This window comes from Macadamia integrifolia, chromosome 8 (genome assembly GCF_013358625.1).
Source record: "Macadamia integrifolia cultivar HAES 741 chromosome 8, SCU_Mint_v3, whole genome shotgun sequence".
NCBI classification, from domain to species: domain Eukaryota; kingdom Viridiplantae; phylum Streptophyta; class Magnoliopsida; order Proteales; family Proteaceae; genus Macadamia; species Macadamia integrifolia.
The window spans coordinates 10,937,874-10,954,304 of NC_056564.1; the positions used below are offsets into that span (position 1 = coordinate 10,937,874).

A 16,431-nucleotide genomic window follows, 5' to 3' on the forward strand; every position below is an offset into this window, starting at 1 on the left:
ATAAAAATTGAGTGCAATGCTCATAAGTCTTCCGTCCGTGGCTTTGACAGGTTGCAAACTATTCTAATAAATATAATCCCACCCACACCAGAGAAAGAAAAAAAAAAAGGGGGAAAAAAAGAGTGGTCACTTTCAAATATAGATGATGAATGCAAAAGCGATTTACAAATCAAAATCAGACAGCAACAACACAAAGTTGATAAACTCCAAGGCATGTACAATTTTTTTTTCTTTTTCTGGAATAAACAACCTTCCTTCTGTAAATAAGAATCACCAGTCCAGCACACCTGGCCCTCGGAGCTGGAAAACAACTTCATTCAAATCTTCCCATTTATCAATAAGCTGATAAGCACAAACCATATGTGAACTGTGAATCTATGAATGAACTATCCCATAAAACAATCTCAAAAATGAATATCAGAATTGGGTAACAATCTTCAATCGATGTTCAAAGCAACTGACGAAGTTGCTGATTTTCTTTCCGTAGAGACTGGACTTCTTTCGTCAACTCTGCTTGCTTTTCAAGAATTGAGTTCATTACACTTGTCATCTCCATCTGTAAATGATCCCATCAGAAAAACTGAGCCGTGAGAGAAACGGAAAGAAAAAATAAGGTGAAAAGCAATCACCCAAGTCATACCTCTTGTAAATGAAATTGCCTCAATATCTCAATATGAAGGTTCCTCATATCCTCATGGATGGATTTCTGGACTGATGCTAGCGTCTCCTCAAGAGTGCGCTGAACCAGTTGAAGTGTAAATGAAGAGGTTCCCTGCTGTGTATCCAGCTGAGATGGTATTCTCTGGGGTTGTGATGTTTCTCCCTGTTAACAAGATACCAGACTTTTTAACCCTATCCACAAACATCCATTAAGACATGAAAAATAGCTTCAAACAAATAAATAAAAGCAAGACTAATAAGAAGAAGAAAATCTGACTCCATACATTTATTACTGGATGAATTCCTGATCCTGTGGTTCCTTGTATCTCCGACCTCGACAAGAAACTGTTTATAAGCTCTTCCCTGGTTTCAGCTCCTGTTTTTTTGGCCTTTGGTGAACCTGTTGCAAGGGCTGCTCCATCACTGAAGGAGGGAGTGGTACTTATTCTCTCTGCGTAAGTGGAAAATCTTCGAGGGAGGGCCAGAGATGTTGACACAGGAAGCTCCACATTAGCCTGTGCTGCAATGCCTTTTGTCCCCTGGGACATAGAGAGAGAACCAAAACGAACATGTTCTGGTAATCCCAAAGATGTTTCTTGGCTGGAAGAGGTATCTCTTGCTCTCAGGTTTGGATAGTTCAGGTTTGCATTTGCTAGGGAACTCATACTTGTAAAGCTTGTGGGCAAGGATGAATCTTGTAAGCCAGATAAAATGGAAGTCGATGTGATGGATCCTGACATCAATGATCCAAAGCGAGATGGCAATATACCAGCTTGACGATGGTGGTTAAATTTATCATGCAATGCCTCACCACCCCAAACTTCAGGAGGGGTAGTAGAAGACTCTTCACTCTTGGAAGAGGCAACAGGTGTAGCAGTTGACTGTGATGAGGAAGATCGAGCATCATCCTGCATGAAGAAGATCTAATTAGGGCATTATCAGCAAATAAAATATATATTTTTCTTTCAATGGGCATTGTTAGCATTGGACCACCAGGTCTCCAACCTCGAGATTGCTAGCGCCATCCAATAGAGGTCCCAGTCAACCATGCAGACAGAATATACATGAATCCCATAACTATTGTATTGTAAATTGTAAGGATAAACATTTTTATGCATGGGTAAAATGTTTGCCTTCAATACCATACAATGTATATGGCTTCCAGTTACAAACAATCTGAGCCCATCCATACATGTCCCACGGCCCAAAATTCATGTGACAGGTACATGTAGCAAAGAATGAGGTTGTGGAGGGGGGCAAGGGAAGAAAGACTTCATGATATAACTAGTACATCAATGGTCCAGTAAGTAAATGTAGCAAGATTAGGTCTGTCCATCTGTACAAGTTCATGCATAAAAACACAGATTTGAGTTTCCTTTTGATTAAAAGTAGTAAAAAGTATAACTAGTCATAAATAATGAAGAAGTACAGAAAGAAAAGTAGTTGCTTTCAGCGGAATTAAGAAATGGAAATCTAACCTGTCCGGATATGGAACTAAATTTCCAATCAGAGATTGGATGGGGAATATTTCCACCGTCCTCTGTAAAAGGATATCTTCTACTGGATGTAGAGGACAATAGAGATGCAGGTTTCTTATCAACAAATACATTATCCTTCTTTCCCTCTTCATGATCATCCCACAACTTATCAAGTGAAGGTGTAATTGGCTGAACATCCACAAGTGGAGAGAATACTTCCATATCATCCTTGAAGTTATAACTAGTTCGAGGAGCTTGTAATCTAGACAAAGCTGCACCAGTCCAGAGATGATTTCGGTTTGGTGTTTCCTCTGCGTTAGATGAGTACAATGTGCTTGATGTAGATCCACTGCCGGTTGGCATAAGAGAAGATGAATCAACAAAGGAACTAGAACGGCCAGGATTTCGAGAAACAGGAACTGCTGTGACAAGAGAAAGGCTTGATGATGTCACAGAAGGAAGTGGATCAGGCATAAGGATTGAATCTTCCCCAGCACCTCCCAGAAGTGCAATCTCAGCATTACAATTACTTTCATTGATAGTAATGGGTTTTGACCGTTGCCAACATAAACTTGTAACAGCCTGCCAAAAATTGGAAGCGACTATTATCAGCAAAAGATGAAATGAAGCCGTATCTATCAAATCAGTGACAGTAGACAACATTGTGCAGCCCAAATAGATTACTGGTTAAGCATAATATTCAGATACTTTTCTGACTACAAATACACAAAACTATGTGTACAACTGACAGACATATAATAGTGATGAGAATCATTACTCATAATTCCCAAACAAATCCACATTCTGAGGACAGCCAAAAATTGTTGACTCTAAATCATTAGGGGGAGAGAGCCTCTTTGATGGAGCACAGCCTAACTAGGCATTATCAAACTGCCTACGACATGAACCCTCACTTTTGAACCACATTTACAGCATCTTTTTTTTTTTTTTTTTGGGGGGGGGGGGTGGGGTTGGGGGGAGGGAGGGCAGATGGCAGATTATGGAAATATATTTGAGGGTGTAGGATGCATCATCCTCTACATCTGCAAGAAAGAATTATGTGGAACAACTTTCACACAACCCAACCCCTCATCACTAGAGAGTTCCAGATAAATATTAAAGAAACAACATTACGATTACATGGTTCATTACTGCAGCCCTGTGTCACAAAACCCTGCTTATGGGTCCCTATAGGCCCACAAAAGTGATGAAGTTCTCAAATAGAAAGATGAATGGCAATTTCGTAATTTCAGGAACAGTTCAGACCCTTAAGAGTAATGTAATCAAGTAACAGGACCAAAGTGATAAGACAGGCTTTTCTGGAATATAATTTTGGGGATTAAGCACAACATCATCAGAAAGGAGGGGCTTTAACATAGTTTAACAGCAGATGTCCTCATTTGTAAATAACAAAAGAATTCATCCCCTACCCCATGACAGCATAAACAGGAAGGTAAACCAGATTCAACTCAGGTGGTGAATTGCAACACACAAGGAATGGAAAAAAGAACAGATTTTTTAGCAAACTGACATGATTAAAGAATCACGAGGGTAAAGATCATATGCTTTTAACTATTGAATAATGAGAAAAAAGGAAGTGTAACTTTCAGTATAATGCAACCAAGTATCCTTCCAATATGAAAACACAGTTTGAAACCAACGCATCTACGAATATGTTGGGCAAAAATAGCCTATCATTGTGGAAAGACTCTTGACCTAGCATCACACCCGTAATACAAAAACCTATAACATTTCTTGTTGGGCACATCAATTAACTTGTCAAAAAATAGAACTCAACCTTATGTTTCCCTTGGGACTGTCTAAACTGGGTCTGCTATCAAAAGAGCTGCAGTAGAAATCTGCATACCTCATACCTCATAGAAGTATTGGACATGCTCTAACCAGATTATTTGTCAGGTAAAGACAGGACAGAAAATGGTATCAAACACAAACACATCTAAACTCAACCAATCTTCTTGGAGGTGGAAAACAAATCTGTCCAGGTCAGTATCAGATTTAGTTGTTTTGGCTTAAAATTCAAGTTAACATACTTGGAGTGTGTTGAAGAATTAAAAAAAAAAAAATCTGATTAACTAGACTATGGAGATTGACTAACACTGTAATATGAGAATGTAGGAGCATGTGAAATTGCCCCTATAGACAGAAGTTTTGTAATACAAGACGGTGGATGAGCTTTTGATGATGATGATGGATTGACTAACACTGTAATATGAGAATGTAGGAGCATGTGAAATTGCCCCTATAGACAGAAGTTTTGTAATACAAGACGGTGGATGAGCTTTTGATGATGATGATGATGAGGTCATTTCACACACAAAATTTCCCCAACATGATCCCACCAAATGATGGGTTCTAATACAGTAATAGAGTTCTTTGGCAGCAGAGGGGGGAACCCAACGAGTTATTCAATTCTCAGAGGTAAGAAGGCAAGAAATATTGTCTAGTTCGTATCATTGCTTCCCTTAGTAAAACTTAGGGAATAGGAATCCTGTAACCGTATAGTTACATTACATGCATGCAAATGCCAGAATGAAACATGAAAACACAGGAAATTTGAAACACATTGCCAGTTCCTGGATTACAGAATTCTCAATGAAAACACAGTTTCCACCAAAAGTTTGAAAAGGGGGGAAAATACCTCTGAGCTACCATACGCACGAAGAACAGTGAACGGCTGCGGTTTTCCACGAACATCATAGAATACAACCCGCCCACTGCTTGTGCCTGCCGCCAGTATCCAACCATCATCTCTAAATGCCAATGAAGAGAATGGTGCCTCATAAGGAATGCAATTTGCAGGTCTTTTAGTACTGGAATCAAAAGTATACAACTTTTTATCCAGACCAACGCTAGCAATTATCTGTTACAAGAGGTAGGCGAAAGATATGCACACTATTTTAAACCAGTTTTTAATAATTTTGAATTTTAAAAAATATAAACAATTCTACAGATTAGAATTTTAAAAGAAACAAATTTGGGGGGGGGGTAAGTAACTGAGTGAACGGGAAATTTCAAAACACAGAGCAACCTTGTCATTTGATGGTGAGAAGCTAACACCAGTTGTTGGTGCAGAATGCTGCTTTGACCAAGAAATCTGACAGAAGCAAATCAGTCATTCAACAAACATGGATTCCAATTCCATAACATGTATGAATTAAATGATGCACAATAAAATTCATCACTCATTGAAGAAATTACATCAAACTATGTAACCAGCATGAGCATTTCAAGTCGTCTGAACTTAATTATGAATTTAAACATCAGAGGATTTATTGGAAAACCTTCGGACTGCGGCCAGTTGTATCCCACAGATGCACAGATCCATCATCTCCTGCCGTAACCAAAAGATGTCGGCTGATACGAGAGTAATCAAGCACTCTCAGTACCTGGCCTTCAAAATCATTAACAAACAATTAGGACTCATTGGTTGAAAAACACCAACATCCAAATTCATTGTAGTTAGAATGAAATGCTACATTCAAAGCTCTGATCGACCAAACAACCTGCTCCTTGGGGTCCTTGAGTTCAGCAACCCTCGCTCCAGAACTGAGGTTATGAAGAATAAGATCCCCCTTCATACTAATGGAGGCCAAGTACTCATCTTTGCAATTGTACATTGCACCCGTAATTGTATCTGTGTGGCCCTTCAACCACTTGATACACCTTTTCCTTTGCAAATCCCATATTCTTACAACTTGACCACTGCCTCCAGAGCAGATATACCTAGAGCTTTTACTGCTAAAGCTAATTGCCGCTATTGATTCCTACAATAAGCAACATATTCTAATAGAAATTAGTGCATTATGTAGAAATATGTCTCCCATATCAAATCTGCAGAAGGATGTATTTGGAATTGTTGAACTGGATTTAACAGTTGTAGAGACTATAGAGTGTATATGTCTTTTAAGGTCGAGTTGTATTTGGAATTGTTGAACTGGATTTAACAGTTGTAGAGACTATAGAGTGTATATGTCTTTTAAGGTCGAGTTGAATTAATGCGTACTCAGACTATTCAGTCCAAGTATCAATTACCATAACAAAACTCAATCAGTTTTATATACAGATAAGAAGCTGCACTTAGTTGAATTACATCAATATTGTCTCCACTGTCACTTCCAGAAACTGGAATCGTCCCCATGCTTTGCCCATTTTTCCTCCACAGTGAGATCTTTTTATCATCTCCAGCACTCGCAACAACCAAGTCTGCAAGGATGCGACATATGAGCAATACATCAAAGAGGAACTAATTAAACCTAATAACTTTAAGAAATAAAGAACCTGGGAATGGGGGTTGTAACTTACTGGTGTGATTCCATTTCACTGAATTCACTTGGGACCCCGGCGAAGGTGTGTAGCTTAATGTGCAGGGATCACCTGGGTCCACAGAAACATCAAAAATCTTAACAGTGTCGCCACCACAAGCTGCTAGGAGAGCCGTTGATGGATCATTGAAGCTCATCATCCTGCTTTCTGCGATTCTTCAAGACGGACTTGCCCCTCCTAACCATAATACTCAAAATTTTACGCAACAATCGTGCAAAATCAATGGAAAATAAATAACGAAATCTGAATTTCCCAAACCCACTGCCCCAGGGGAGGAGGAAACTCGAAATTTGTAAGGGGATTTAACTCAAATGCCCTGATTTGAAGTGGGTCGAGGAGAAAAAAAGCGAAATCTGCACTCTCTTTTTTCAGCAAACGGGATCCCGAAAACCAACATTAAAGAACATTTTTCAGATGAAATACTTTAGATTGGATAGTCTGAGCACGAAATTAAACATTGCGATTTAACAGTGATGAGTGAACAGTAAATTAATTCTACAGAAGAACATGTAGGAGCATATAAAGCATTGTAGAAGGGTACCTTTGATGACGCTGCCGCTTTCTTCTTTGCCTCAGGTTTAGGCCTCTCAGGACTTTGAGGATGTTCGCAACCCTACCAGTGGGTGAGTGAGGGAGATTTGAAAGTGCAGAGAGCCAAATGTGTTTTTACATAACTTGAAAATCGAAATAGCTTTTCACCAAAAAAATAAAAATAAATAAATAAATCGAAATAGGTCGATAAGTAGTTTATGTACTTGGGCTGTTTTACATGTGTTTGGCTGCTTTGGCACTTTTGCTTCACAAAATCCATTTTCAAAATTTCTTTTCATACTCCTTTGAATACTTTTGATAGGTCAGAGAATCGGGCTTGTCTGTAGCGCGCTATAGGGCAGAGCAAATCTAAGGGCTGGGAGCCTCCAAACACATAGTCCAAGGCATGTGCATACATCCCAAGGTGTTCTCATCCTTTGGATCTACGCTACAGTCCTTTTCACACAACAAAGGATCACGATTCTTCCCAAAGTCCTCCCATATGTTGAATGTTGCGTTGGAAATGATGTTTTTTCTTAATCATGTATCGATGCTATTTGACGTCTTCAAAGTTCAAAATGGACTGGATATTATTGGTGGCCTCCCAATCCATAGACTCCATATTATCGTACTAGTAAACCCTGAAAGACAGCATGGCCTCGTGTTGGGAGCACATGAAAAAACATTAATATGAGTAGGTTTCTGTCTTTCACGAGGGGTGGGGCAGTCATTTCTTTGTAGGGAAAAAAAGATAGGAAAAGATTTTTCATGATGCAAATGTGCGGATCCTTGTGCGTGCCCTCTCAGTTACCTCTGGATCCCACATTCTTTTTCCTTTGGCTTTTTTTCCCTCGTTGGTGGGAACCTGTGCTCTAGCATGGTAGCGATCAATATTTCCCATCTAACAAAAAAAATGAAAAATCTATTATATATACGCCCTCTCCTCTCTCATCATTAGTACAAAGTGAGCATGGAGGATTCCATTGCATGTGGATAGTATATCTATCCCTGTCTCAAACTTTTATTATTACTCAGGGAAAAAGGACCTTGTCGATTTGGAGTAGGAAACGCCTCGACATAGCATGCGTGAGATAACCATGTTGCCGCACTTTGTGTACGTTGAAAATGCTTCTACCCGTGCTCTCATTGGCTCACATGTCTAGTGTTTTTGGTAGGGTTTTTTTGCCTTATGATGTATTGTAATTCCTAGGGGAAAAGAAATTGCCGGATTGTGCAGCCCTTGTGCTCAAACACATGCATGAAATTATCACCCCTACCACTTATAAAAAACTCCTATCCATATGTATGCCTTTACGGTACTCTCACTGACCCCAAACTGGTGCAAGACTACCTGACCATGCAACAATATTGCCCTTACTTATTTGGTAAGAGATTGGCCGTTGCTATTCTTGGTTTCTGCACACCCCATCAATTGGGGACGATTCATTAAATAGGGACACTGAGAGACTGTGAGATGGCTGTAAACCTAACAACATATAAGGTCTTTTCTCATATTTTGCTTAACTACGTGCCCAATCTCTCCTTCCCCTGTCAAAATGACTCTCATACCCCCATTCGCCGAGGTGCTAGCTTCAGAAAGGCATACCCTCTTCATTGTTTTATGGGAAAAAAAATTTCTGTTAAGAGAATGTGACCATGCGATTAGAACAGGGGGCGAAATGACCCACCAGCCCTCACAAAATGGAAACAAAAAAAAAGACGTCTCTATTGATGCTTTCTCATACGGTTCCATTGGCCCACGCCATTACAAACACTTTTCCCCTCTATTTTTTATTGGTTGTCCAAACAAAACAACCTTAAGAATGACGTGGCAAATAGCATAAGGCGGTAGTGAAAATTGAAAGCCCTGGCCGAGGATTTCCGTCGATCGGGATTCGGGGCGCTGATCTTGGGCGTGAGCGAGCGTAAAACGGGAAAGGAAACGGGAAATACTTTCAGGCGACCTCTGAATTAATATTTTGTTTATTTCAGTGATGGAGTCTCGTCATGCTTCTCTAGGACGACGAACAGTATAGATCCCGTCGCAATCATCTTCGTCTTCATTCAATTATTTGCATATTTTCTTCTCTAATTTTTTTTTTTTCCCATAATCGTCAATTTTCAGTTGGAGGAGATCCGTCAGAAGAGAGCTGCAGAGAGGTTAAGCAAAACTTCTTCTACATCAGATCTGGAAGCCTCGAATCAACCTGGTAAATCATCTCATTGTTTCTCAAATTTTATTTTATTTTTATTTTTATTTTGAATATCAATATCCATTGCCTAGTGTTTTTCTTTCTTTCTTAAAATTTGTATTCACATTTTTTGTTTAATGTAGGGATACCTAAATCGGAGAGCGGGAATCAACTTTCCGAGGTAAGACTGGCTCTCTTGACGTTTTGATTTCAATTTATTAAGTTTATCAGATTGTGTCTATTAGCTTGTTGAAGTCTGCCACGAATCTCTACCTAGTCTCATTTAATCCGGACAGGTTAAGTCTTTTAAACTGATTTTTTTTTTGTGAAAAGAATATTGTCAAGTTATATACCAATTCTTTACAACAACAACAATAACAAAATGCCTTATCTCAACTTAATGGTTGGGCTATATGGATCCGAGGACAAAGACAAGGAAAAGGAAAATGTAAAAGTGAAAGGAAATAGATCACAAAAGCTGTAACGAAGTATAACACAGTTAGATGGGGTCCATTACATGGATCTTGGTCCTCCAATCCACCCTATTCAAGGTCATACTTGGGGCAAGGCCTAATCTGTGCATGTCTTTCCTCAATACTTCTCCTATGGTCATTTTTGGCCTGCCCGTAGTTCTTCTAGATCCTTTTATCTGGAACAGATCACTCCTCCTTATATACCAATTCTTTCTACCCAAAGAAAGAAGTTATACCAATTCATGTATCATATTGGGATGCGATTCAAGTAAAAAAATATTAGATTTTATTGAGAATGAGACTTAAACTACAATAAAACTATAGCACAAATTTATTTGAGTGGAAGGAAAACACAAGAAGTTCACAAATTGATTTTGGCTGATTTGTGAATGCACAGCTGACTGAGTGGCCCGAGGCCCGAGTTGAAGGTTGTAGCTAGAAATAAATGGATTTGCTAGAGCCATAGGTGACAAAGTGAAAGTTGACATAGGGTTGTAGCTGACTAGCTGATGAGTGCTCCATTAGAATGAAGCGAGTTAAAGGTCTTGAAAGGACGAGGGGAAGGCCAAAACGTAACTTGTACTTAAGAAGTTGAAGATGGCACGGGCAATCTGACATTGTCTGGATGATTGGGATTGGACAACAAGACTTGTGTAGTCAACCTTTATTAGTTGGCTTGAATTTTTATTATGGGAAAAGAACTGCCATGATGCCAGAGTACTATTTCCCTCTCACATGGGGTTCTTTATTATTTCCTCTCTCTTTCTCTAGCCATGTGGGCCGGGCCATATATGGATGATTCCTCTTCCACACTGCCACTGGTGTGGCGTGCGAATTCCCCCAAACACTGATGTCGTGGGGAACCGTCTTCCGGTAATTATTTGGAGGCACATAAAGTAGACTTTGTGGTGAGCTGGAATGGTCTATTGAGGAGAACTCTAGACCGAGGTTGAATTGGGACGATAGAAATAATAATTGCGTGTTGCTATGACTACTGAAACACCAAGTTATTGATGGTTTTTCTTTTCATTAAAACTCAAAAATACTGCAGAAGGACATATATGGTCTGGTTTCTCAGCTTAAAGATCTCGAGAAGAGGAACGCAGAATTAGAGGAAGAGAACAAGACATTAACATCTAAGGTATGTGTTATTGGATTTAGGCCCCTTAGATTTACCCTTAGATTTACTATTTGATGCCAATAAAAGTTGGATATAAGATGTTCTGAAAATTTATCATCTCATGCTTTCAGCTTCAAGCAAAGGAAGCTGAGAATGATACACTGCTGAAGCGTCCAAATGATCTGGTAAGCTCTGGGGCTTTAATTTCCTTCCTGTTGCTTAAGAAAATGAGGTGATCTTCCCAGTGGACTGCATGGTCAATGCAGTATTGGTGTAATAAGTTGCATCTATATGAGGCATGGAACCCAATAAAATATATGATCAGCTAGAATAGAACAAAGCATATCTCTTAAGTGGCATTGACGGAATGGTGGGTCCCATCCCATCTTTTCTATATGTGCCATTTGTACTGCTTTTCATTGACAACATACCTGGAAGCCAACTTGTCATTTCAGTTTTTTTTGGCTCATAGAAATTCAGAAATGTTCACCTCCTCCTATTCTTTCCTTTTTTTGGTTTGTGCTTAATTGCAGGAACAGAACAGTTTGCCATCTCTTAGGAAAGCTCTCAGGGATGCTGTGATGGAAAAAGATGCTGCAGTTGTTGCACGGGTACTTACCATACAAATTTTCAATTTATTTTTTGTTTCTGTTCTTCATCCACAATCTCTGATATTTTAGTGTAGGAGGACCTCTCAGCACAGCTTCGGACGATGAAGAAACGCTTGAAAGAGGCAGAAGAGGAACAATACAGAGTATGCAAGTGATTTTTCTGTTAAGATTCTAAAAGCATGTCAAAGGCTGTTCTTTTGCTTATGGGTTCTCCTTTGCTAGGCTGAGGAAGATGCAGCGTCGCTGAGGTCGGAATTAAATTCGATGCAGCAACAAGCAATGATGAATCCACTTAGTAGCATCCCCTCAATGGGTAACTCTCCAGATCATTTGCAAGCCATGGAAAAGGAGTTGGATTCTCTGAAATCTGAGTTACAAGTGAGTATCTGTATATTGGCATTTTCAGATTGCATCCTTGAGATGATGTATTTATGTGTTTCTCATGGTTGCTCAAAATTACAGCAAGAGTTGGTATTGAGGCAGCAAGAACAACAGAGATTAGCGGAGGAGCAAGCTCGAACTTCTGCATTGGAAGAGAGACTTGCAGCTCTATCTAAAAAGGCCTCAGGTACCTCCGATAAATGTCTTTAGTGGCATATTCGTTATATGAGTTGGTATAGTCAGCTCAGCTCAACTAAACCTTATCTCATTCTAACCCCTTTCTCCGCTTCTCCTTTGAGCCTCTGAAAAAGAAGGAAAATAAACTTTATGCCTACTATTTGAAGTCCAGTAGATGGATCTTGATTCACCATTCCAGTTCATTTCCTTTCTCACCGCTTCAACCCTGGTCATCTTTGGCCTTTCTCATGTCTGTTCCTTGTATCATTTTGTTTCAATAGAAAGTATGATAATGCAGAGGTTTTTTGTTCTCCGTAAGCTGATCCCAATTGCTCTAGCTGTGGTAGACCGTAGACTTGTCAGTGTAGAGTGTCCGATTGTATGGTGAACCCAGCTCAACTAATTATGATCTCAACTAACTTGTTTCCTGTATATGTTTTTTTTTCCCACAGTTCCTCTCTATTTAAGATCGCAGATGCTGTTAAGGTTTCAAGTCCTTTTTCACCACTTCAGTACCAGTCATCTTTGTCCTTCCTTCGCTTCTTCCTTCTGTCCTTCACTTGTGTCATTTTGTATCAGGAGAAAGTATGATAATTCAGAGGCATACTGTTCTTAGTGAGCCAGTTCGGATTGATCTACATTTGGCAGATTCATCAGTATGTAAAGTCCAGTTGGTGATCAATCATCTGGATAGGCCTACTGATGGAGTGTGTCAGTTATGTCAGGACACTGGTCACTGTATGCCACAAAATTTCTTGACCCAACAAGCACACAATCTTATTATAAACAGATCAAGTGGCATGACATGAACACAGTTTGATAAAGAATCCCTAACCTGAACAAGACTTGTTTGATGAATGGGTTGTATTCAGGTTGGCATGACCTGACCTGAAATGATATGAAACAACAAAAAGTGTCATGAATATGATAAAACATGGGGGAAAGAATTCCAGCAAAAGGTAAGTAATAAGGTAATGAAGGGGTTAGACAGGCTGATTTTGGGTTTGGCTGGTTGAAGACAAAAATCACCTTTTTTTTTGCTTAGTATCCATTTTTTGTCGGTCTGAAATTGACCTGAACTGAAATACCCAACCTGAGCATGAATTATCATTATTGATCTGTTACAAAAATCTCTCTTAACTCTTTTGAAAAAAATATACAAGGTCTGAATGTACTCAAAAAGGAAAAAAGGTATAGCTTGCAAAATTAAGCTACTTAGTACTTAGAAAATATATTAAGACCATTACAAGAAACAAAATGTGGGTGCCAACATGTATCTAGATAACCTTTCTTTTCTCCCATATAATGGTTCTCTAATTGTCTGTAAAACTGCCGATAAAGTTCTTCCAAGAACAAGCCTTATCTGATTCTGGCTCATCTTCGATTTCGATTTCGATTTGCTTCTATTGAATATCAAAGAATTTAGCTTGAACTTGTTATGTCAATTGGAAGTATTAAAAGTACTTGTTTTTCTGAAAAATACATCATATTATTGCAGTTTAGAAACTGTCTCAGTTTGCTAATTTTTTGTGATGCAGAAGAAGCCTTGGAGGAAGCAGCTCGCAAGGTTTTTTCTCTGGTGAGAGTCATCCTAGAATGATAAATTTGTGCGAAATTATTGCCATATCTCTGGTACCACCATAGTATAATGATTATTGATGCAATTTTTTCCACCACCAAACTGGTAGTGTTTGTTCATTAATCTGGATTGTGGAGCATCCAATTAATTGGCGATCCCTGGATTCCATATACGTCTTTAACTTAGTGCGCCAGTGTCAAAGTGTGGATTGTTCCTAAACTGATACTGATCCGGATCACAAAGGATCAGCGAATCCAGTAAGAGAAGAGCCTGATACTGCTAATGGATCAGCCAATCCACTAGGTATGATAGATCGGACTGGTCCCATGACTCCCATCCAATACCAGTACAGATCTTTAAAATTATGTTATGAATAGTAAAGTTCTGGTAGATGCCTAGAAAAGAAATTCTAATGATTGGGAGCGTTTAACTGATTTGTGCCAACACTACAAGATATGGCCATTGGTTAGACAGAATGATTTACCTCGTGCACAGCCATCATGTGTGAAACTCTACTGTTATAATGACCTAGGGCTATACACACATCTTTTTTTCCCCTTGCAAAAATTATTTCTGTGACACTTTGTCACGATGGGTGCTGGTATCATGCGGATTGAGTGCAACTACGCCTAGGGTTTCTTATTTACTTCTCTCTCTCTCTCTCTCTCTCTCTCTCTCTCTCTTTATTTTTATTTTTTAATTTTTTTTTATGCACAGGAAGAGAAGGAGAAACTTGAGCAGCAATTGCATGATATGGCAGTGATGGTTGAGAGACTGGAAAATAGTCGACAGAAACTTCTGATTGAGGTATTGTATGCTCATAGTAATATGTTAACTTTGCTGGATTGGATATTTTGGATGTATGCTTACCAGTCACATTGTTTCTTAATTCTGGTGGCAGATTGATTCCCAATCTTCAGAAATAGAGAGGCTGTTTGAGGAAAATTCCAATCTCTCGGTCTCATATGAAGATGCTATGGGGGTAGTGGTTCAGTGGGAGAACCAGGTAGAACTTAATGCTGGTTGATCTACAGAAAATGTTGGTTGATTAATTAAAATCTTTATCTTTTGTTGGTATGGGCTGCTGCCTGAATATGTGCTGTGCTAGCAACTTTGATCAGGTGCTGACTTTGGTGCCCTGGGCTGGACCCGTGTTTGGGCAGCTGGTGCCCAAGGTGAGCCCTTGATTGAATTTGCTATTCTTCATCATATTTAGTTCTGAGGATGCTTACTTAGGTCATATTTATAATTTCTGTTGCATTTTATGTTTGGTTTGTCATACGGTTATGTGAAAGCAGGGAAAACAAAATCCTAAGCTTAAGAAGCACTAGAAAGAGGAGAGCAGAAAAATAGCAGTTCCATCAGGATTCAGGATCAATTCAAAATATTATCATGGCCAATTTCCTTTAAATTCACTGTTCATCATGCCTAACTTGGGACTTCATATGTAAAACCCAAAACAGTGAGCACAATCCAATGGTTGGATCAGACCTAAAATTAGGTCATCAGTGAGGGCATGGCAACAGTTGATTCGGATCCGGGTTCCAAGAGATTGCAATTGGATCGCTTATGGGCCCACAATTAACAAATAATTCAATTTAAACAAATCAATGGCAGTAATGTAATTTAAGGCACAACTTAAAAACCCCTTTTTGAGTGAAATAGCTTAATGAGGACTGATCTGGAATTAATCCCAAAGAAAACTCAGTTCTGGAATTAATTTGGTGTTTCTAATAAAGAGTGGCAGAATTGTAATTATAAGTCACCAAGCTAGTAAATGGCAAACTCAAATTAGAAACTACAGAATAAACTTCTAGAACAATAGCAACAGAAATAAAAACTAAATTGCAAAAAATAGAAACTCTAGGCTGCTAAGCTGCTGGTGCTAGAAATATAGTTGTCAAACCGCCGCCTAGGCATCCAGGCTCCTTTTTTTGGATGGTTGCCTTGGTTGCCTACAATGGTGTCGCCTTAGTTTTTGACCCCCTCTCCAACGCCTTGGGTCGCCTAGCGCTTTGACTACTTTGTCTAGAATCCTCTTGAAATTGACCTGAACAGGGCCAAAACAGGGATGAATCAGGCCTATATCCCCTTCTTCCTACTGGCTGCATCAATAATGTCTCACTTGGATTAGTTATTTGCATCACTTGCCCAACTCTTGCTTCAGGTTGATGTGATACCTTGTTGCGTTAGTGTTGCCTTTCATCTCAATAATACTGGAGCAAATCTGTTCTATTGCAAATTTGCAATGTTATCTGGGTATTCTTATAAATGCTGCTGTTCAATTGGCACGTCTATAATGTTTTCTCAAAATACATTCTGCCTGATCAAAACTTGCAGGTTAAAAACTGTCTGAAGGAGAATGAAGAGCTTCGTGGCTTGCTGGATACATTAAGAATGGAACAGGCTAGGCTCCAGCCTTCAAATGATAAGAAGGTCCAGGGTGGCTTGTTGGAAGCTAATAAGAATGATCATGAGTCAATAATGCAGGGAGATGCAGCAGAACATCTCGCACTCAAGGTTAGGCCCTAAATCAAATATAGAAGAATCAAATTTTTTTTTTGTGGGTTTGAGCGTTCCTGATAAAGGAATTTGATTGCCATTTGAAAGCAGCAGAGCTACTCTCCACCAACAGCAAAATTTTGGTAGAAATATGAGGGTACATAAGATTGGGCTTGGTTCCCATCCTTTTGCTTTTCAGCCTTAACACGTTGAGGGTACCCCATGGCCCAGTTTTGTCTCAAAAACTGCGTTGTGGTGGACCTCAACCTAACCTATTGACCGCTATAGTGAGGGAAGCATATTTTTTTTTGTCATTGGGTACTATGAAAATATATTAACAAAGCCAAATCATTATCAGGAAAAAAAAAAAAAAAAAAAAAAAA

The 16,431-nt window shown here is 39.2% G+C and overlaps 2 protein-coding genes across 3 annotated transcripts in view; one reads left to right on the top strand and one right to left on the bottom strand.

Annotated features, from left to right (window-relative positions):
- Positions 1–128: 128 nt before the first annotated feature.
- Positions 129–7,182, bottom strand: LOC122085971 (protein NEDD1). Its single transcript, XM_042654596.1, has 11 exons — positions 7,024–7,182; positions 6,462–6,659; positions 6,250–6,362; positions 5,663–5,923; positions 5,441–5,545; positions 5,188–5,253; positions 4,798–5,019; positions 2,139–2,720; positions 945–1,568; positions 641–823; positions 129–556 (listed from the first exon to the last, which is right to left on the bottom strand). The coding sequence occupies exons 2-11, from the start codon at positions 6,619–6,621 to the stop codon at positions 449–451; spliced, it is 2,424 nt and encodes an 807-aa protein (XP_042510530.1). The 5' UTR covers positions 6,622–6,659; positions 7,024–7,182; the 3' UTR covers positions 129–448.
- A 1,673-nt stretch (positions 7,183–8,855) lies between these two features.
- Positions 8,856–16,431, top strand: part of LOC122085499 (paramyosin) — an 11,899-nt gene continuing 4,323 nt past the window's right edge. Inside the window, exons 1-13 of one of the 2 annotated variants that reach the window (XM_042653956.1) lie at positions 8,856–9,043; positions 9,139–9,223; positions 9,349–9,386; positions 10,730–10,819; positions 10,930–10,983; positions 11,332–11,409; positions 11,484–11,552; positions 11,632–11,787; positions 11,872–11,977; positions 13,506–13,546; positions 14,264–14,353; positions 14,448–14,552; positions 15,887–16,066. In XM_042653956.1, coding sequence (XP_042509890.1) covers positions 9,008–9,043; positions 9,139–9,223; positions 9,349–9,386; positions 10,730–10,819; positions 10,930–10,983; positions 11,332–11,409; positions 11,484–11,552; positions 11,632–11,787; positions 11,872–11,977; positions 13,506–13,546; positions 14,264–14,353; positions 14,448–14,552; positions 15,887–16,066 — 1,128 coding nt within the window. In that variant the 5' untranslated portion in view covers positions 8,856–9,007. The remainder of the gene's footprint in view (positions 9,044–9,138; positions 9,224–9,348; positions 9,387–10,729; positions 10,820–10,929; positions 10,984–11,331; positions 11,410–11,483; positions 11,553–11,631; positions 11,788–11,871; positions 11,978–13,505; positions 13,547–14,263; positions 14,354–14,447; positions 14,553–15,886; positions 16,067–16,431) is intronic. The other variant, XM_042653955.1, reaches the window with a different exon arrangement.

Excerpts from the sequence above, each read along its gene's own strand:
- LOC122085971 (XM_042654596.1), bottom strand. The coding sequence starts at position 6,621 with ATGATGAGCTTCAATGATCCATCAACGGCTCTCCTAGCAGCTTGTGGT. Across the intron at positions 5,254-5,440 it reads CAACTGGCCGCAGTCCGAAG|ATTTCTTGGTCAAAGCAGCA; the intron begins GTTTTCCAATAA and ends TGCTTCTGTCAG. Across the intron at positions 1,569-2,138 it reads TTAGTTCCATATCCGGACAG|GATGATGCTCGATCTTCCTC; the intron begins GTTAGATTTCCA and ends TTCTTCATGCAG.